The sequence below is a fragment of the Zootoca vivipara genome, chromosome 2 (genome assembly GCF_965207765.1).
Source record: "Zootoca vivipara chromosome 2, rZooViv2.hap1.1, whole genome shotgun sequence".
In the NCBI taxonomy this organism is placed as follows: domain Eukaryota; kingdom Metazoa; phylum Chordata; class Lepidosauria; order Squamata; family Lacertidae; genus Zootoca; species Zootoca vivipara.
This window is the reverse complement of record NC_142584.1, coordinates 62161752-62183627: the sequence shown is the minus strand read 5'-3', so window position 1 is coordinate 62183627 and position 21876 is coordinate 62161752. Positions and strand designations below refer to the sequence as shown.

General features: G+C 46.4%; 1 protein-coding gene and 2 long non-coding RNA genes across 7 annotated transcripts in view; 2 read left to right on the top strand and 1 right to left on the bottom strand.

Moving 5' to 3' along the window:
* The first annotated feature begins 1972 nt into the window (after positions 1-1972).
* On the top strand, positions 1973-9421 carry LOC132591721 (uncharacterized). Of its 4 annotated transcripts, none has more exons than XR_009557134.2 (5): positions 1973-2012; positions 3081-3119; positions 5229-5323; positions 7780-7836; positions 9227-9421. It is a non-coding gene; the product is annotated as an uncharacterized LOC132591721 (long non-coding RNA). The 4 variants fall into 4 exon arrangements; XR_009557137.2 differs by having other exon boundaries at positions 3012-3119; XR_009557136.2 differs by having other exon boundaries at positions 2996-3119.
* A 6879-nt stretch (positions 9422-16300) lies between these two features.
* Positions 16301-20332, bottom strand: LOC148686889 (uncharacterized). Its single transcript, XR_015948192.1, has 2 exons — positions 20115-20332; positions 16301-20026 (listed from the first exon to the last, which is right to left on the bottom strand). It is a non-coding gene; the product is annotated as an uncharacterized LOC148686889 (long non-coding RNA).
* Positions 20020-21876, top strand: part of LOC118080450 (LON peptidase N-terminal domain and RING finger protein 1) — a 41437-nt gene continuing 39580 nt past the window's right edge. For both annotated transcript variants that reach the window (XM_035105719.3, XM_035105718.3), the window contains exon 1: positions 20020-20831. In XM_035105719.3, the coding sequence (XP_034961610.3) occupies positions 20525-20831 (307 nt within the window). In that variant the 5' untranslated portion in view covers positions 20020-20524. The remainder of the gene's footprint in view (positions 20832-21876) is intronic.

Here is a 21876-nt window from a genome sequence, read left to right as displayed (position 1 = left end):
GGTGAGCTCCCGTTGCTTGTCCCAGCTCCTGCCAACCTAGCAGTTCGAAAGCACATAAAAATGCAAGTAGATAAATAGGAACCGCTACAGCGGGAAGGTAAACGGTGTTTCCATGTGCTGCTCTGGTTTGCCAGAAGCGGCTTTGTCATGCTGGCCACATGACCTGGAAGCTATACGCCGGCTCCCTCGGCCAATAATGCGAGATGAGCGCGCAACCCCAGAGTCGGTCACGACTGGACCTAATGGTCAGGGGTCCCTTTACCTTATTACTATCCCTAGAATGACCTCATTCAAAACCACAAACTGTAGTTAACACACCCATTCCTTTTCAGTATCACACCCACCACCTTTTTCCCGGGGTCACTATTTATCTGATGATCTGCCTTTCCATGCAGATAAATAGGTGATGTGTTGCCCACTGCTAGCATGGAGGGAAGTTTTGATTATACACCAACTTCTGTTGTTAATAATAATAATAAAAAGTATACTAGATTATTCCTACAGTAGTTCTCCATCCTAACATTTCATAATGAAGTGGTATTTCTGGGCAGAAAGAAACATAATGGCTTCTTCCTCTAGCTCAGGCATAGGCAAACTCTAGTCCTCCAGATATTTGGGACTACAATTCCCATCACCCCATAGCTAACAGGACCAGTGGTCAGGGATTATGGGAGGGATAATCTGGAGGGATCCCTGGGGCAGCAGCCACCTAGAGCAGACAACAAAGTCCAGAGTGAAGTTGCCTAGCTCAGAATATTTGTTTGTTTGTGGCCTGCAGGAACAATCCTTTAAAGTCATATCTTGGATCTTGAACGCCTTGGCTCCTGAACAAATCGGCTCCTGAACGATCAAAACCTGGAAGTGAGTGTTCCAGTTTTCAAATGTTCTTTTGGAAGCTGAACATCCAATGGGGCTTCAGCAGCTTCCGATTGGCTGCAGGAACTTCATTTCCGAACATTTTGGAAGTCAAACGGACTTCCAGAATGGATTCTGTTCAACTTCCAAGGTACAACTGTATTACATGCCCCAGAGATGTGTCTATCCTTAGTTCAGATCTTGGACCAGCTGTTCTCATCCTGACCTACCTTGCAGGATTGTTGTGAGGATCAAAGAGGGGGGGAATATCTTATATGTTACCCTGAGTTCTTAGGGGAAGGGTGGGATAAGAATGAAATGAGTGAATAAACTCTATGAGCCAGGAGAGAACTCTGGGACATTCTTTTCCCAAAAGGGATTTCACCCATCACAGCCTTATTATTAGGCAGAGTGAGGAAGCCAATGCTGAGACTTGCAGCTAATAATAATAATAATAATAATAATAATAATAATAATAATTTAATATTTATACCCCGCCCATCTGGCCGGGTTCCCCCAGCCACTCTGGGCAGCTTCCAACAAAACATTAAAATACAGAAATCAAACATTAAAAGCTTCCCTAAACAGGGCTGCCTTGAGATGCCTTCTAAAGGTCTGGTAATTGTTCTCTTTTTGTTGTTGTTCTCGCTTACACTACACTCCTTCAACCAGCCTGCTGACCTTAGGAGATTGGGATCTCTAAGGTTAGCAAGATTCAACAATCACTGCAATCAGCTCTTGTATGTGGAATGGGGAGATGCAAGATTGTCCTTTGCCTCAGGCGGCAAACAGTATTGGGCTGCCCTGCAGCTGACCACCATTTGATTCAGTGGCTTAATTCTAACTGTGGAGTGATAATGGAGATATCTCAAATGTGATGCAGGATTGTACTAACTGCTTTAAACCAGAGCTTTCTAGTAGATAGAAGATATGTCAGGATTACTGAATGAGGTTTGCCTGAGCAAAGACAGCATCTACGAAAAGGACACTCCCTGATTGTGTGCGGTGCCTGGGGTGGGTGGAACAAGTTTTTCCTCTTGTCCATGTTGCAATATGGGTGGAGAGAGCACAAATGACAAGGCGGAAGGGACTGAGGTTCCACAGGTCAAAAGAACATTGTTGAAGAGGCAAGGCTGCTTTTCTGTCTTCCCTACCAGGTAAGGTTGCTTTCTTTAACCAGCTTTCCTTTTCCCCCATTAAGAAAATTTAATTTGATTCTCGTTCTGTGCTTATAGAAGACACTGTATTTTGAATGTGCACTTTGGAGGAGTCTATTGATTTTAGGCTGTTTGCATTACATATCACTTACTGAACTAAGGTTTGGGACATTTTGCCTTGTGGCATAGGTTCTTCACCATTTAGGGGGAGAAAGATGCTGTCTCAGGTGTGGATTAAGACTTCACCCAGAGACAAATCTACAGCAGGAGTAAAAGTTAGGGCTTGCCAGATTTACATAGGAAAATAAGCATATGCAGGATGGTGAAATTTGCATTGACTTTATGTGCCTGAGTTCCTCTATAGTGGTTTGGCTGGTTTATTCGGCCTTAGCTGGGGAACTGGGATGAACTAAACTTTTCCTCTTTTGCTACACAAAATTAGCCAATTTGCTTACCCAATGCTGGCTAATCTGTCCGTGTATGTTATATCGTGGTGGAGGTGAGTGAGGCTAAACAGGGCCGGCCCTACGGCCAGGCTGGGTAGCGCAGGGCACCACGGCGCTGGCCCGCCAGGGAGGCGCCACGAGCTGCGCCTGCCTGCCCCCTGGCCGGTCTGCCGCGCAGCTGCGCCCACAGCAGCCGTGCTGTGCCTGCCCGCCGCGCAGCGCCTGTGGCAGCCGCGCTGCGCCCGCCCGCCCACTGCGATGGGAAACAGGGCAGGAGGCGCCGGAGGGATCCGTCGTACCACGGTGCCAGGGGCGCTTAAGACGGCCCTGAGGCCAAATCACAACAGGCAAAACCAGATTCTTTTGTATGTGCTAGGATATATACTCTCTCAGGGCAAGTGTCCTGAAGACAATTTAAATCAGGGTGTTTGGAGCAACCCCCATGCCAGAAATATTTTGTATCCCATGTAAAAATCCCCTTTCCTCCAATAACCTTTTCACAGTCTTTTTCTCCTACCCCTTCCAAATCCTTACCAGTCCCCTTGATATACAGGGAATGTGGATTGTGTGGTCTTAGGAAACAGGTTTAAATACTAATACATCTACATTTCCTCCTGGCAAGAGCTGCTTCACGACTGAAGAATGTCTTCCATTTTAAAAGGTGGGTCACTTTTGCTTTCCATCTATACTGAGAATACTTCTGTTAACAAAGAAGTTACATGAGGCTGGGTGAGGCAGTTGCCTCAGGTGGCACCTCTCAAGGACCATTACCCTATTCTGTTGCCCAGCTTTGCCGTTGGTCTTCCCAGCCTCTAGGGCAGGCATCCCCAAACTTCGGCCCTCCAGATGTTTTGGACTAAAATTCCCATCTTCCCAGACCACAGGTCCTGTTAGCTAGGGATCATGGGAGTTGTAGGCCAAAACATCTGGAGGGCCGCAGTTTGGGGGTGCCTGCTCTAGGGGCAGAGACGGTCTAGTGGCAAAGCTACGCGGAATGCCTCCCCTCCTACTGAGTCAGCGAGGAGGGTTCCACCACCTGGTAGTGTGGTGGGGCTTTGCACTGGCTTCACCTGAAAGGAGATGTCTTGGCTGGTGAGAGGGAGGGGATCTGGAATGGATTTCCCCCACCGCCTAGCAGCGGAGACTTCTTACCAAGCTTGTTCCCCCATCATGTGGGCAGCAGCAGGATGTTTCACCTCAACAGTTAGAATCCCTTGTGCTGCCCTGAGAAGTTAACATACCGGTAATAAAACATCTCTCATATCACCATCACCTATTTCCACTTGTGCAGCATTCTGCAGGTCCAATTGCTATGTTCTACACACCCACTGTCAGAGTCTGTTGCTGTGAACCACAAGTGGGAAGTGCTTTCAGGCTGATTGGCCACTATGATGAGTCACTGCACTGGATGGGCCTTTGGCCTGATCCAGCAGGGCTTTCTTATATTCTTATGGACAAAAGGCTGATGTTTGGCATTCTGAAATACACCTGATCCCTGCATCTCAATAGAGCAGAAAGTGTCATGAACAGCAGTTACGATACTGAAGTCCTCAAATAAAAGGTAAAGGTGCCCCTGACCATCAGGTCCAGTCGTGTCTGACTCTGGGGTTGCGTGCTCATCTCGCTCTATAGGCTGAGGGAGCCGGCGTTTGTCCGCAGACAGCTTCCGGGTCATGTGGCCAGCATGACAAAGCTGCTTCTGGCGAACCAGAGCAGCCACGGAAATGCTGTTTACCTTCCCGCCGGAGCGGTCCCTATTTATCTACTTGCACTTTGACGTGCTTTCGAACTGCTAGGTGGGCAGGAGCTGGGACCGAGCAACAGGAGCTCACCCCATTGCAGGGATTCGAACCGCCGACCTTCTGATCAGCAAGCCCTAGGCTCAGTGGTTTAACCCAAAGCGCCACCTGGGTCCCTGAAGTCCTCAAATACTCAGTGCCATATCTGAGTTGCCCCTGTAGTTTCTAATCTTGGGAAATGAGCCTATAATGCCATTCATAAACTAAAGCAGGCTATTTTCTGGCAAGACTAATATGCCCAGCTGGTCTGTTCTTTGTTTCCTCTTGACTTCCTGAAGGCTCAAGGCTGACAGAGATAGCCATCTACTTGATTATAGATCCTCTGTGAAAAATCCAGACAGCAGAATTAGTCTCTTGTAAAATGTACAGCTAATTTCTTGCTTGTTTCCCGCCCCCCCCCCTTACTGGTACACTATCAAGGGTTAGCCAACATGGTGCCCACCAGATGCTGTGAACTCCAGTTCCCATCAGGCCCAGTCAGAATGGCCCACAGCCAGTGGTGATGGAAGGTGTTGTTCAGAACATCTGGAGGACGCTAGTAACTACACCTGGACTATCCACTAAAGCAAGGGTGGAAACTTGTTGCTCTCCAGATATTGTTGGAGTACCGCTCCCATCATCTCTGACCATTGGCCATACTGGCTGAAGCATCCAATAGCATATGGTGAGCTATAGGCTCCTTTTCTTTGTAATAAGCATGGATGACTAAGTTGTGGCATATGCAACGGTGGTTTGTGGCATTCCTAGACTGAAGGCTGAAGGGCCTTTGGTAAAGTGCCTATAGCAGAGAAGCAGACCTGCAAAGCCTATGGACTTGGCGAAAGCAAGGATAGCCACCATTGCAATAGTGTTTGGAAGTTTTCTTCGCTGGGGAACGCAGACGAAGGTGATGGATCTTTGACGGCACTTTGTAAATGTCACAGCATCCCTGCTTCCCGTTTCTCTGTTTTCTTTCATCTCATAACCATTAGTGTTTGGGAGAGACGAGAAGGAAAAGGAAAAGGAAAAGGAAAAAAGCAAGAAAGAGGGTGAGAAGAAAGACAAGAAAAAGAAAAAGGAGAAAAAGGTAAGAAAAGGGATGCTGAATTAGAGGTGGCTTTTCTTACAGCTGGCAGGCATGTCTCCACCCAATGCACATTTACTTGCTTGGTTCCCTTCAACTGAAGTCCCTCAACTGAAGTTGTCATCTGTTCATGAGTTGTCATCTGCGAATGTCTCAAAGGCACACACCTCAGCTTAACTCTGAAATTTGATGTAAGCTGGTTTCAGGGAAAACACATCAAACTACAGAACAGGTACAGACTGTGGTGATTGTCAGGGTGCACATGGCTTCAAACATCAGTGGTGAGAGAGCACTGGAGTTGGAGTGAATGTCTCTTTCATTCGTTGAGACAGATGATTCCTCAGTTCAACATCCTGAAAGTCTTTGAGTAGTTTTCAAGTAAGTTTTACTTAGAGTAGACCCACTGAGAGTAATGGACCCAACTTAGTCATGTTCATTAATTTCAGTGGGTCTTAGTCATGTTCATTAATTTCAAGGGACCCAGGTGGCGCTGTGGTTAAACCACTGAGCCTAGGGCTTGCTGATCAGAAGGTCGGTGGTTTGAATCCCTGTGGCGGGGTGAGCTCCCGTTGCTTGGTCCCAGCTCCTGCCAACCTAGCAGTTCGAAAGCACGTCAAAATGCAAGTAGATAATGCAGTAAACACATTCCAATTTTATGAAGTAGCATGGAAATCTTTAATAGCTCATTCACTGTCTGTGCCATATGAAATCATCACATCGGAGCTACTGCAAGCTCATTTGTTCTGCTCAGATGGCAGAACTATTTATCACTTTGCGGCAGCAGCTGCTCCTGTAAAGCTGCATTGATCCAACTAATTGCATGATGTTGCAGTTTGTGAGAATTTGTCCTACAATGGGAGTTCAAATTATAGGTGATGTCAGTGGCTACAAAGGACTGACCACATTCTACCAACATCCTCCATGAGGAATACATTTACGCAGATCAGGAAATTCATTTATTTGTGCAACACTTCAAAAAGATATATGCAGTAGTTGCTTCAAATTTATATTCTCTGTGCCAGTGTGAGTCTAGCTGGCAAGAAGAAAGAGGAATGTGAAGGGTAGTGATAGTTTGGAATAAAGGCCTATGACTGGAGGCTATGAAAGAAGGCTTAAAATTCAGAATCTTTTACAGACACTGGCTCAGATTGTGCATCTTGGTAAACCACTGTTGAGAAGAAGTGTTTATCTAACTGTGAGGCTCCCACACAGTGGGTCTGCAAGACATGACATGCCACAATCACTATTTGGCTATGATTCACCGCTTGTTTTCTTAAGACCTTTGAAAGCAATGCAGTAGTTGGCTGTTTCCTCCCTGCTCTGTATGCGAGTCAACCTGGGCCCAGCTTGGATAACTAAAGGGGAATTTTTAATCAGGAAAATGCCTACATAACTCAGCATTTAAAAGGGAGATAGAAAGACGCTGTTGTGAAATGTAGGGAAAAAACAGCTGGATGGGTGTGTAGCATCTTTAAAAGGGCACATGATGAGTGAGCTTTTAAGCTAGAATGAAAGTGCAGCGATCCCCCCCCCTTTAGAATCCACTTTCATGTTCCCACATCATAGCATAGAAGTCCAAGACTGGCACAAAGTGCATCAACATGCATTGAAGTCAAGATGCTAATTCGGCCCCAGGTGCCTTCTTTCAGTTACCTGCTCATCCTGCAAGATGCAGTAGGCTTTGTTCATTTCTGTACGCTTTGGCAAATGTCGAGGATTCAAAATCTCAGAAGATTCCCATCCATTTATCTGCCACATTAAAAAAAAACATTCCCCAAATTTGCCGTATGTCTTGTGATGGTAGCGATGGATGGATCTGTCAATTTAGGTTCTCTGGTCTCTCATTTTCCCCATTTTGACTGCATCCACCCAATCCATGACACTGTATAGCTTTCGGCATAGGCTGAAAATACTTCTCTTTACCCTGACCTCTGACAGCGGAGGAATGTTGTTTTTATGACCTGCCTGAAAAGCATTAATTTCTGTATGGCTGTTTGGGGTTGGTGGTTTTTAAATGGTTGCTTTTGTTTATATTATTGTTGTTGTTGTTGTTGATGATGATGATGATGATGATGTGACCTTACAGAGAAGGGTGGGTAAGAAATTGAAGAAACAAATATACCGACTAGCTGTAGCTCTCCATGAGTTCCCAGCCTTTCTAGAGATACTAGGATTGAATCTGATACCTTCTATATATAAAGCTGGGTGTCCCCCCCCTAAGTAATGGGGGTGGTTGTGTCTCAGAGGCAGAGCAGAAGCTTTGTATGCCAAAGGTTGCCGATCCGATCCCTGGCATGTCCAGGGTAGGGCTGGGAGAGACCCCTGTCTCAAACTTTGAAGAGCTGCTGCAAGTCAGGGTAGATGATGCAAGCCAGGTGGACCAATGGTATGTTCCCGTGACTGCCATGTTCTGTGTTCTGTACCACCACTAGACTAATTGCTTGGTTTTTGCTCCCTAGCATGATGGGAAAGATGATGGCGGCAGCAGCAGCAGCTCAGACAGCGATTCTGAAAAGGTAATTAGATGCTTGGTAGACTGAATGGGAAGGGGTTCAGCTGCTGGCAGGTAGGTAGGGATGCTGATTTTTATTTTTATTATTTGGTCCCATATTATTTTAGTGGTCAACACTTTCCGCTCCACCTTTTATCCAAGCTAAAGAGCGACTTTCTAAATGTTTGCCTTTCAGTAGGCCTGCTAGAAAGCTAGTTGACAATCCTGTCTGTATTCACTGCCAATGTACTAGCAGCAGACACTGTCTAGTCAAGGCGTCCCCAAACTGCGGCCCTCCAGATGTTTTGGCCTACAACTCCCATGATCCCTAGCTAAGAGGACCAGTGGTCAAGGAAGATGGGAATTGTAGTCTAAAACATCTGGAGGGCCGAAGTTTGGGGATGCCTGGTCTAGTCCTTCACAGAGGTGGTAAACCTTTGTCTGGGCTGTACCACTTCAGACTTCAATTGGGGACTTGCATGTTGCAAGGCACTCCATGGTATCAACAACCATCCATCTCCTTGACATGCCAGTTTATGATGTGGGGGTTTCATTGTACAGTGGTACCTTGGTTTACGAACTTAATCCGTTCCTGAAGTCCGTTCTTAAACAAAAGCTGTTCTTAAACCGAGGCGTGCTTTCCCTAATGAGGCCTCCCGCCACCGGTGCCCTTCCACTGTTCGGCTTCCGTTTGTAGTTCACAAACTGGAACACTACTTCTGGTTTTGCAGAGTTCGTAAACAGGGCTGTTTGTAAACCGAGGTACCACTGTATGGAGAATCATACAATCACATAACACCCCCATCCACACCCAATGGCAGTCCTAAGTGGTACAAACCAAGGTTTTAATACCCCTGTGAGAAGTATTGGAATATTTATATCCCACCTTAAGACTGGATGACCGTTAAGGCAACTTACAGTAGACTGCAATAACATATGGACATTTACAAGCCTGAAACCCACACCACACTTTTAAGTCCTGTTGCCAATGGATGGTCAGTCGGCAGATGATTCCTTTGAAGTCCCAGTGCAATTGGCGGCTGAAGTTGAATGTTCTTTTTTTTTTTTTTAGCAGGGAAGGGGGTAAGCAGCTTCCTATAATTGCTCCTTCTTTGGCTGGTGGATGGGCCAGACTGCCCTTCTTTTTGCTATCATCACCCTGTATTTGCATGCTTTGGGCATAAACAGTGAGAAACTGTATGGTCTTAGGTGCAAAAGCACTTGTGTCTCTGAAGAAAAGAGAAGCAATGGCAGCGAGGATGAAAACTGTCCCTGATAAAAGATATCCCTGCTTGAACAGACAGAAGCTGCTGCTTTTTGGAATGTGGTTATCATAATGAAAGGCGAAAGAGGGTTGGGGGATTGTGAAATGATCCTTGGCTCCAAATTACATTCTCTCTTCTTGTATGCCGCAGGCTCGCAGTGGTGACAAGAAGAAAAAGAAGGAAAAGGATTAAATTTGGGGCAGCCAACAACTAGCAGAGGACATGAGCCGAGTTGCCTAAGAATGTCTTCAGGGCATTCGGAAAGGAAGGAAGAAGTGTCTGGGTTTAATGCATGTAAAACAAAGTGTATTTGTTTTGTTTTCCATTAAAACATAATACTATCAAGCCTTAGTGAAAGGTGATAATAATGAAATACCATTGTGGTAGGATTCACATTGTGGAATACCCTGTTGCAGGAAGGATGGTGTAATCAGCTCTATAAAAGTCACCAGCCACTATGGATGTGGAATCTCTGTATACCAACATCCCACACAATGGTTTACAAGCCATAAGGAACACAATTTCAGAAAAAATCACAGCAGACTTTGCTACCAAGCTCTGCCATTTTGTCCTTACCCGCAACCACTTCAAATTTGGTGATCACCTGTTCCTCCAGATCAGCGGCACAGCAATGGGCACCCGCATGGCCCCACAGTATGCCAACATCTTCATGGCAGATTTAGAACAACATTTCCTAAACTCCTACCCACTCAAACCTCTCTTGTACTGTGATACATTGACAATATTTTTATTATCTGGACACATGGTCAACAGACCCCGGACACCTTCCACCAGACATTCAATGAATTTCACCCCACCATCAACCTAACAATGAACCAATCTATGCAAGAAATACATTTTTTGGACACTACTATAAAAATACAGGATGGGCGTATAGACACCACCTTATACTGTAAACCAACTGACTGACAAACATATCTACATGCTTCTAGCTACCATCCCAAACATACCAAACAATCCATTGTATATAGCCAGGCCCTACGTTACAGCTGCATCTGTTCCAACTCTACAGACAGAGACTCTCACCTAAGAGATCTACAGCAAACCTTTTTAGAACTAAAATATCCACCTGATGAAGTTAAACAACAGATCAACAGAGCCAGACTGATACCCAGAGAGAACTTGCTGCAAGACAGATCCCCCCTCCAAAATAACAGAACACCACTAGTAATCACATACAGCTCCCAAGTTAAAACAGTCCAATGCATCATCAGAGATCTACAACCTCTCCTAGACAATGACAGCTCTCTTTCTCAAACTCTGGGAGGAAGACCTTTCATTTCCTACAGACAGCCACCCAATCTTAAACAACTCTTCTCCCACAATAATACAACCACCAGACTTAACATGGACACTGGTACCAGAGCCTGCAATAAACCCAGATGCCAACTTTGCTGCCACATACACCCAGACAACACCATTACTGGCCCCAACAACATCCAACATACCATCTCAGGACTATTTAATTGCTCATCTTCTAACATTGTGTATGCCATCAAATGCCAACAGTGCCCTTCAGCTCTCTATATTGGACAAACAGGCCAAACCCTACGCCAAAGGTTAAATGGACATAAATCTGACATCAGGAACCACAAGACAGTGAAACCAGTAGGGGAACACTTCAGTCTCCCATGACATTCTGTACAAGATCTCAAAGTAGCTGTCTTATTACAAAAGAATTTCAGAAATAGACTAGAAAGCATGGGTGTAGGCAGGGGGGCAGGAGGGGGCAACTGCCCCCCTAGAAGCAAAGGCTGAGGGGCGCAGTGTGGCAGCCCCAGGCTCCCGCTCCCGGCGCGAAGCTCCAGAGTCGCGCAGGGAACGCGAGCCTGTGGCTGCGTCCTCCGCGCCTCCCAGGTCTTCGGAGGAGGCAGCCCCAGGCTCGCGTTCCCTGCGTGACTCTGGAGCTTCGCGCCGGGAGCGGGAGCCTGGGGCCGCCTCCTCCGAAGACCTGGGAGGCGCAGGCCACGTGGCCCCGCCCACATTTCCACTGTGGCCCCTCCCCTCCCACCCCTTGCCCCCGCCCCTTGCCCCCCCAATTTTGATCCTGGCTACGCCCCTGCTAGAAAGAGAAGTTGCTGAAACTTAAAACCATGGAGAGACCTGGTCCGAATAGAGACATTGGATTCTTATCTCATTATACATGATAAAGCTATTTTTAGCCATCTCACCCCTTGCTTTTTCCTGCAAGACCAATTGCAGTCGTTAACAGTCGTCAACAGGTTTACCACACCTATCAGCCAATCACCCATTCCCACCACCCTTCTGAGTAATACCCCTCCCCGCCCTCTCACTATATATAAGGGTCTGGTGACTTCTGTTTCAGTGCATCTGAAGAAGTGTGCATGCACACGAAAGCTCATACCAATGACAAACTTAGTTGGTCTCTAAGGTGCTACTGGAAGGATTTTTTTATTCTATAAAAGTGAAGTAGCAGTGCCACCAGCTGGTGGTACAAAACTGCTGCATCTATACTCTAAATCTTATCTAACGGATGCTTTGTCAAGCCTTTTTCAGCATGACTCCACAGTGCCCAATGGAAAACAAAAATGCATTAAACATGCAGGCTAGGCTTCTGGGACTGGTTAAGTAATTACGGAACATGGTCCAATCGTGCAATGGGACTTTCCCACCCACCCCACGTCTCCCACCCCAGAGTCCTTAAATCTGCTCTGGCAGGTTGGGGGGGGGGAACCCCAGAACAGAGGACAAGAGAGGACACAGATTTTGCATATGCTAATGGTTATCTGCACATGTAGAAACAATTACTGGATCCCAGGCAAGGTTTTCTTTATATTTGTATTCTTATCTTGAAACCCAATTAGAGAAAATGTTGTTTTTTAAGTCATGTGGGTTGACAGTAGAAAGACAATTTGGAGAGAAGCTCTTTGTGCTTTTAGGCGTAGATTCATTTATCATATTTATATCCTGCCCTTTTTCCTGCAATGGGATTGGATTGAGCTAGATGACCTTCAAGTCCCTTGCAACTTAATGGCTCTATGGCTCTGGGGTCTGGACAGCAGAACTATTCAAGTCAGGGGTAGCCAATGATGTTGGACTCTCATCAGCCCCAGCCAGCAAGATCATGGATGATGGGAGTTGGAGTCCAGCAACCTCAGGAGGTCACCATACTGGCTAACCCCAGCTTAACCTACCAAAGGAGCCTGTTTTTTGCTACAGTGGTACCTCTGGTTAAGAACTTAATTCGTTCTGGAGGTCCGTTCTTAACCTGAAACTGTTCTTAACCTGCAGTACCGCTTGGGGCCTCCTGCTGCCGCCGCGCTGCTGGAGCCCGATTTCTGTTGTCATCCTGAAGCAAAGTTCTTCATCTGAAGGCAGCCCTGTTTAGGGAAGCTTTTAATCTTTAAGAAATTAGTGTGTTTTAATATTTCTGTTGGAAGCCGCCCAGAGTGGCTGAGGAAATCCAGCCAGATGGGCGGGGTATAAAAAATAAATTATTATTATTATTATTATTATTATTATTATTATTATTATTATTATTAACCTGAGGTACTATTTCTGGGTTAGAGGAGTTTTTAACCTGAAGCGTTTGTAACCTGAAGCGTTTGTAACCCGAGGTACCACTGTATTTAAATTGGCCAAGTGTAGGTGATTGGTTGCTGTATAACCTGGCTGTATAATATAACACCCTTTCCAGGGTTCTAGCCAACCAGCCAATCCCTTTACTAGGACTGAAAAACGCCCCCATGTATTTCATTACTCCCTTTGACACACAACCTTGCAGAAAATAATCAGTATATATAAACCAAATGCCTGTTATATAAGGCATCAAAGGGTGGAGCAGAGAAAGCAAGAGAGCCAGTAATGATTACTTAAGAGATATCTTGTTTACATGCATCCACTCATATTTATATAACCATGTCATCACACACAGGTTTCCTTTAGGAGTCCCTGAACAGAACATCTGAACAACAACCATAGCAGCATCTTACTTAATTATAAGAAATACTCAGGCGAGCTCATGCATAGAGGAATAATTACAGGGTCTCTGCATCAGGCACTGTCTGAAAAACAAAGTCCATATTGTTGGTTTGCGTCTATGCGTGCATGTCATGATGATCGAAAACTCTAAAAAAAACACACACATTTCAAATAACATCTGGGTAGCAATGTTGTGATTGTATTCTAATGGATTTCTGTTCCACTCAGAGGAATGTTATGGTAGGGCACCCTTATGGAAGGGAAGATATCTGTGGTTTTGGCATTTGGATAGCTATCATGTAGCTGCAGCTAGTTGTGAAATGGGATGATTAATAGTAGCAGCAACAGAAGCACATGGGCCTATTTGGTTTGCAGCAATCGTAATCAGTGTGTATAAAATTTGTCAGCTGGCCAGAAAGCTAAGTTCCCATGAGGAAGAAGAATCAGGGAGATTCTAGTGGCTGGCATCCTTGGGCATCCGAAAGCCCATGACCCTAGCAAGAGGGTCCAGCACTGATCGCCAGTAATTTTCTGTATGACATGGAGAGAGCCAGACAGATGATTTTTTTCCCTTCAAAATTAAACGCATCTATGCTTTGCTATTTCAAGGGATTGAAAAGGCACACGGTCAGAGGCAAGGGTTTGAACCAAAGGACAGAGAGAGGGAGAAAGAGGACCTCAAAGAAAGCGCATGGCTTCCTTCAAAGTATCTTGGGGAGTATAGTTTGTTATGAGTGCTGAGAATCGCATCTCTGTGAGGGGTGAACTACAATTCCCAGCATTCTTTGGGAGAAGTCATGTGCTTCAAATGGATGGTGTGAGTGTGACCAAAGCCACATGATGAGCCATAAAGAGCTGCACTACAAGCCAGGTCAACCTGACCTGACTGTCATATCTTTGCTGAATCGGTCGTCGCCTGCACTTGCACAATGCACATAATGATTAGAAACTATGGTGATGGTTTTCATGCCAGAAGCGAGTTCTCACAGCTCTAATGCTAAAAAGAAAAACAATCAAAATCCACTTCTGCTAGCAACAGAGATCTTGATTCCCCCCACCTTTTAATGGGCAACATTACCTGCAAGAATTCCTTTTCCAAAATCGATCAGATCTGTAGAAACATTTCTGTCTTGTGAAAAGGCTGCATGGTTCCCCCCATATTGGTGCATCAATTGCATTCTTTCCCAGAAAGGTTTCATTTTTCTACAATTGGAACCTGGCTTTTAAATGCACATGAAGGTACACGTTGGGGAAGGCCACAGGGTGAGTCACGGGTCTCTAGGCTTGACCAAAGTGCTTTGGAAGGACATAGAACTCCATAAACCTTTTGTTCTCCCCTTGCTGAGATAGTAGGCTTCGCTGTGACATAACTTGAAAGCTCCTGTTATGTAGCAACCTCCCAACGTGTGCAAAAGCTGGTGTTCAGACTCCCTGTGATTGCTGAATCATTAAAGCAAGTATGATTCACTCAGTGCCTTGAGTACATGACGGGGATGGTGGTGAGGAGAACCCCACAGATTACATATTTGTCCCAATTTAAGAGCTGGTTAGCATCTCTGTCTACATTGAGTTCTTCTAAATAGCAGTCCACCCACCTGCAGGCTTTGGAAAGATGAGGATTTTGCACAGATGATTGAGTCTCATCAACAATTCCCCACGATTCCCTCATGTTTTGGCTTGATGGAAGCCTGCTTCCACTCCCACAAGTGGCGAAACAGACAGGGCAAGGCTGATGTGTCATGTAATCCCAAGTATTTTATTCTAAGCCAGGACTGCATATGCTTACCTCTATTGAATTCAATGGGACTTCCTTCCAGGCATGGTGGATAAAAATCAGTGATTTAAAAAAAATAAATTGGATTTTTTAAAATTTAAATTGGATTTTTAAAATAAAATGCTTTTGGAGAAAAAAAATCTTTCTAAAGATAGTGTTCTGTTTAAGTTGCATCGTAGTCCAAAGGCAATGCATCAGGAAATAAGGATTTGTTTCAAGTTTTTCATGTGTGTTAAAACTCAGTCTAAGTCAGGCATAGGCAAACTCCGGCCCTCCAGGACCAGTGGTCAGGGATGATAGGAACTGTAGTCTCAAAACATCTGGAGGGCTGGAGTTTTCCTATGCCTGGTCTAAGTTTTCTTTTTAAAAAATTGTTTAACCACATCAGTTAACAAACATGGATACATATGCTATAATGCTATTCTTTTAGTTATATAAATTGTTTAATTGTTATTAAGGAAATGATTATTTTTCTCCTTCCAATAAAGTACAGCAGAAAAATTGTCCAAATATAAACAGTTAACTTATTAAACCTCACAATAATTTCATAATGATCTGTCTATGTATTTCTAATAGTATAACCAAATCAGTATTTTTTTATTTAAATCAAGTCTTACTGACTAGTAATTTAAATTGTGATTTAAATCAATTTGATTTAAATCAAATCCACCCTGCTTCCAGGTATGTGTCCCGCTGAGAACTGCAGCTTTAGTTTCATTTTGTTGCAAGAACTCTGGGACTTAAGATGCCATTGCAACAAGCAGACCAGAAGCATACAGACTCCTGTAAAGCGACATCAAAGCCGTTGATCTGTTATCAGATTCCAAGAGGTGCTTTACTTTCAACCAGACTCTTTCTCTCTCAATCTCTCCCCCCTCTTGGAGGTCACTTACACATCATCCCCCACCCACCCACCCAAGGACAGAAGAGGAGACAGACTTGCATAAAATCTGCATACAGTATTCTAATTTATATATAAAAATGCAAACTTTAGAATGAATTACGATAATTTAGATGGGGTGAGGATCCTCTGGCCCATGGGCCAAATTAAACCCACCTGGGATCATCAACTTGCCCCACAAAACCATTTCCACCAAAACATGCCCCCTACCCCTCATCTGACATCATCAGGTATGGGGCAGCAAAGGATGTGGCCACAAACTTAACCATGAGTTTAAAGTTACACGTAGGTAGCCGTGTTGGTCTGAGTCGAAGCAAAATAAAAAAATTCCTTCAGTAGCACCTTAAAGACCAACTAAGTTTTTATTTTGGTATGAGCTTTCGTGTGCATGCACACTTCGTCAGATACACTGAAACAGAATCCACCAGACCCTTATGTATATTCAGAGGGTGGGGGTGATGGGAATGGACTGATGGGAGTGGTAAACCTGTAGATGGCTTTAACGACTGTTGATGACTGCAATTGGTCCTGGGGAAAAAAAGCAAGGGCTGAGGCGCTAAAGAAAGCTTGATCATGCATAATGAGATAAGAATCCAATGTCTTTATTCATCCCAGGTGGCTCCATGGTTTTAAGCTTGGTAATGAGTTCCAATTCAGAAACTTCTCTTTCCAGTCTGTTCCTGAATTTTTTCTGTAATAAAACAGCTGCTTTGAGATCTTGTATAGAATGTCCTGGGAGATTGAAGGACCAGGAACTTTCTATCTTCTACCTAAAATACACAAACCAGGAAATCCAGGACGCTCCATCATCTCAGGTATTGGCACCATTACAGTGGGTGTTTCCGGCTATAGGGACTCTGTTCTGAAACCATATGCTATCAGTGCTCCCAGCTACGTACGTGACACCACAGATTTTCTGAGGAAAATACAATCTTTGAACAATCTTCCTAACAATATTATACTAGCCACTATGGATGTGGAATCTCTATACACCAACATCCCACACAATGATGGTTTACAAGCCATAAGGAACACCATTTCAGATAAAACCACAGCGGACTTTGCTACCAAACTCTGCTACTTTGTCCTTACCCACAACCACTTCAAATTTGGTGATGACCTGTTCCTCCAGATCAGCAGCACAGCCATGGGAACCCGCATGGCCCCACAGTGAGTTTAAAGTGAGCTTGAAGAATCCTACTGCTCCTACTGCAGTAGCAATTAGAATGATGGAAGATGGTACCGTCGAGAATGAATTATCCACCCTGAATTTTGCTCTGAGCAAACTTTCGTCAGTTGCACTTTTTAAAAGAACCCCATAATAAATCCTTTTGATTTCAGTCACACAATCAGGGTTGCGACTGTATCTGAACATGGATATTCTGAGTATTTCCTGAGGCCCCTTGACTTAACTGAATGAAGGTGGGTGTGTCTGTGAAAAGGAACAAAAGAGAAATTGCTCCTTGAGACTCAAGCCTGGAGTTGTAAGCAAAAATCTGATGTGGGGCAGTGAAGATGCTGATTTGGGCATGTTTAGTTTGTCTCCATCCATGTTCTACATGCATATTTGTAAAGAAACTCAAATATTCAAAAATATCATGTCTCCTGTATTCTCTGCTCCAAAGGAAACCAAACCCAGGTAAGTAGTGCCACTGCTCTTATTCACACAGATTCCTCCTTTTCCACCTCATCCATCCATTGCTTGTACTTACAAGTCCCTTGACACTAGTCGATTCTATCCACACATGGCATTCAGCAACTGCAGACCAGCACAACTTGCACCCCAAATGGAAAGCAGGAAAGTTCAATGAAACCTGACATTATATCAACTAATTAAGAAAGTAGAAGACTTTCCCAAAAAAACATGTGCCCATTTTAGAGATGGAAACGTAACATTTAAGCTTGATGGATGCAGCCGAAGATTCTTATTTAAAAAACAAACAAACTCTAAGAGACTATTACAGTTTTATTGCATTCTGAATTCAAGATGGTAGATACTCCTCACCCTCTCAACTTTGGCAGGAGAGTGGGACCACCTACCTGCCAATCACCTTATGTTCTAATCACATTGGACTGAACTTTAACAGCTGACAAAGGAGATCCCCGTAACTGACCATCAGGGCCTACAGCAACTTCCTCTGACTGCCCCATTAACTGGAGCATTTTTTCTTTCTTTCCAAAGCGAAACTCTCTAGTGCCACCCATCTTCAAGCAATTACAATCAGCTGATCGTTGGTGCTTGCAATTGGCACTTTAAAGCTCAATCTGCTCGTTGGGGCTTCAAAAAATCTTCCAATTCTCTCCCCCCTTTGGCCCAGCCCTGTGTTTACGTGTCCCACACCTGATGTCAGGGTTGTGCCTTGGCCAAAATGGTCTGGTGGGCCAAATGGGGAGGCCTGGGGGACCTAAACAGGCCTATGGATTGGCCATTCCACTCCTGGGATGGGGGACAAACAGCAGGGGAACTGAATTATCCTGATGGCTCACCAGATACATGTTATTTAAAGGTAAAGGGACCCCTGACCATTAGGTCCAGTCACGGATTACTCTGGGGTTGTGGCGCTCATCTCACTTTACTGGCTGAGGGAGCCGGCGTACAGCTTCCGGGTCATGTGGCCAGCATGACTAAGCCGCTTCTGGAGAACCAGAGCAGTGCACGGAAACTCTGTTTACCTTCCCGCAGGAGTGGTACCTATTTATCTACTTGCACTTTGTGCTTTTGAGCTGCTAGGTTGGCAGGAGCAGGGACCAAGCAACGGGAGCTCACCCTGTCGCGGGGATTCAAACTGCCAACCTTCTGATCGGTAAGCCCTAGGCTCTGTGGTTTAACCCACAACGCTACCCGCGTCCCTCACATGTTTCTTTAGTGCATTTCTACTCTGGCCATTTGTGCAAACATTTGAGGCAGTGTTCTTTCCTCCATGTCCATTTTAGCCTCCTCAGAACAACCCTATGAAATTGTTTGGGTCACAAGGGGAAGGCTGCCCCATGGACTCCCCAGTAAATTATGCCGCCGTTGTCCCCTACTGCTGCGTTGCAGACGCCACACCCAAAAGGCCACTTCCACCAGGTTCTTCCATGGGGCCTGCTCCCTATAAGTAAGGGAACAGCTCACCTACCAGCTACGCCTTTCCCTGGCACTTTGGTCCTTCCGAGAAAACTTGCTAGGGATTGCTCGCGCTGCTCATTTCATGAGCAATCATTTCAGATCCAGAACATTTTGTACTCTGCATGCAAATGCTTTCCGGGAGCGTCATCTCACCGGGAGAAGCATAACGACGAAGAGGCAACGCCGAGCTAAAGGGTCATAGGTTGCCTAAAGGCTGCCTGCGAGTACATGCAGAGCTGACCCAGGCGACTTAGCCTCTTGCAATGCATCAACTGCGCTTCGCAAGCAATCGCCACTTCCTCCTCCTGGTTAGGGATGAGAGCTATGGGGACTTCAAAACACATCGCAGCCCCCTGAAAAAGTAGGGTGTTGTCTCTCTCTTTCGTCTTCCCTTCCCGCCCCCACCTCCAAACTCCGAACTGCCCATTTCAGAGGTTATGAAACGCGCTCCGCAATGGCTGTTTCACAACAGGGGCGGGCCGAAGCCGGCAGCCAATGGAGCAGCTCTCCGGCTCCATCACATGGGGCTACTCCACATTTTATGTAATATTCGGACCTTTTGTTGTTGTTGTTCTTTCGTGTTTGTGCGCGCGTGTGTGTTCAGAAGGTAACCAAAGGGGTCGGTGGGGGTTGGGGGGAGCAATCTAGCGAGGGAGCAGGAAAAGAAAAGTGACCGATCGTGCTTTTTCTGTTTGAAAATCCTGCCTCCGCGCTTCTCCCCTCCTTCCTCTCTTCTCCTGCTAACTCGCCCCAAGTTGACGCACGCGGAGAGGCTGCCGGTGCGCCGTGCATGAATCCAGAGGCAAGGGAGGAAATCGGATGCTTTTCGCTTCTCTCCCAGCCTCTTGGAAAGGGGAGCGGATGGGCAGCGCGTCGGCGAAGTGGCACGATCGCAGCAGGACCCGTCAGAAGAGTTTGAAGAGAAGGGGGCGGGTGGAGCTCGCACTTACACAAGCAACCTCCACTCCGCCCCGGCCGGCACCTCTCCAAAAAGTAACCTGCTCGCTTAGTTTCCGCGCAGACGCGGCAAAGGAGCGGCGGGTGGCGCGCTGCGAGCGAGCTTGACTTTTCCCCGGTCGTGGTGGGGACAAAGGGTCATTCTCCCCTGCGCCGCCGCCTCCCTCTGCTGTTTTTCTTTTGGTGTCTTTTCTGGATGCATTTGAAAGCTTCTATGTCTCGGGCGACGAGGCTGAGCAGGCACCTCTTGGGTGAAAAGGGATGAAATAGGGGCAATTAAAAAGGGTGCGAGGACGACCCGCAATAAACAAAGTGAAAGCGGAAAAGTGCTTACATTGCACCAGCTGCAGCTGCTTCTCGATCCGTTGCAAAGTTCTCCGGAGCGCGCTGTGCGTGGGGAACCTCCGGGGAAGAGCGCTGCGCCTTTAAGAGCGAGCGAGCCACTCGGCTCGTGGTCTTGCCCCCATAAAGCAGGAAGGTGAACCTCCGGGCCTTTTTGGGAAAGTGTCCCCGGTTGCTGCAGGAGGCTGCTTCGCCACGCCAAGTTGCTCCCACGGGAGACTCGGTTTTCAAGGGAAATCCTCTCCCCACCCACCCACCCATCCCCGCCCCCGATTCCATCCCCGTCCCTTTTCGATGCCGCTCTTCTTCAGAGGCGATAGCCCTTCGCACGTAACCCTGGGAGGCACCCTTTAACCAGCCCCGCTGCCTGCCTGCCTCCCCTCTCTCTCCGTGGCAGGAGCCATGGAGATTTTCCTGTGCGCCTCTTGCCACCGGGCCCTGTGGGACCCAGTGACCGTGTCGTGCGGCCATACCTTCTGCAGAAGATGCCTCGGAGGAGACGTGCCCTCCAAGTGCCGGCTCTGTGGGGGGAAGCTAGTCCCGCTGGGCTCGCGGACGGTGTCCTGCAACGTCCTGCTGTGTGACTTGTTGGAGAAATGCTTGGACAAAGGCACTCAAGTGGCCAGGCTGAAGACCGACTTGCAGGAGCTGCTGAGAAGCGGAGACTACCGGGGAGCGCTGAGGAGCGTGCAGAAAGGGGTCGCGCTGGGTAAGCATTGCATGCCCCAGAGATGCCTTTTTGGGGACTGGGGACACTGACGGGTCTGGTGGGGGTGGAGGGGCAAGGCAGGTTAACAGGGGGCTTTGACGGATTTCTTTCGGGAGTCTTGCATTTGAAGACACATACACACCCAGCCGTCGCCGGTTATGCAACTTGTCACCGTATCGCATTGTGTAAGCAGCGAGGGACAATCCTCGATAAGTTTGTCGCCGAGTTCCTCGTTTCCTGCTTGTTACAGGCAAGAGACTTTGCGGACACGGAGCCGCCTTCCGCGTACAGCCACATATGCTTGCCGCATTCTGCCCAAACGGCTCTTTGCATAAAAAAATACTTTTTTAAAAAATTAAAAGTTAACTTTTGGGAAGTTAAGTTTGCTTCTTTTGCAGCTTTTTATGCTGCACGTGTGTCAAGGCGAAGAACGCGTCCAGTGGCGATGGTGACATCAGAAAATTACTTATACAATGAGTTTGTTGGTTTGTCTTTTTATAGAAAAAAGCACGGCTTTGCCTTATATGGCAGGCACAGCCCTTTTATAGGGCACCTCGTGGGACCTTTGAAAAGCTGACCAATGCGAATTGTGCTGCCGGAATTGCTGTATCTGTTCAGGGGTGTGGGGGAACATGTGGTCGCCTTTGGCTCCTCTTTGTGGGCACAGAACACAAAAATAAGATAGGGTAGGATATGGGAGCAGCCAGGATTTTTGTTAGGGGGACAGAACCTCAGTTTGCTATGTACTTTTATGGAATTTTATTGATGGGGGGGGGGAAGGCTGCTGCCCCCCCCCCGGCTATGCCTATGGGATAGGACTTAGTCCAAGTTCAGGGTTACTGGTCATTTCTGTAGCTGTCCTTTCTGAACAAAGTGCAAGTAGATAAATAGGTACCGCTCCGGCGGGAAGGTAAACGGCGTTTCCGTGCGCCGCTCTGGTTTTGCCAGACGCGGCTTAGTCATGCTGGCCACATGACCCGGAAGCTGTCTTCAGACAAACGCCGGCTCCCTCGGCCTATAGAATGAGATGAGCACCGCAACAGAG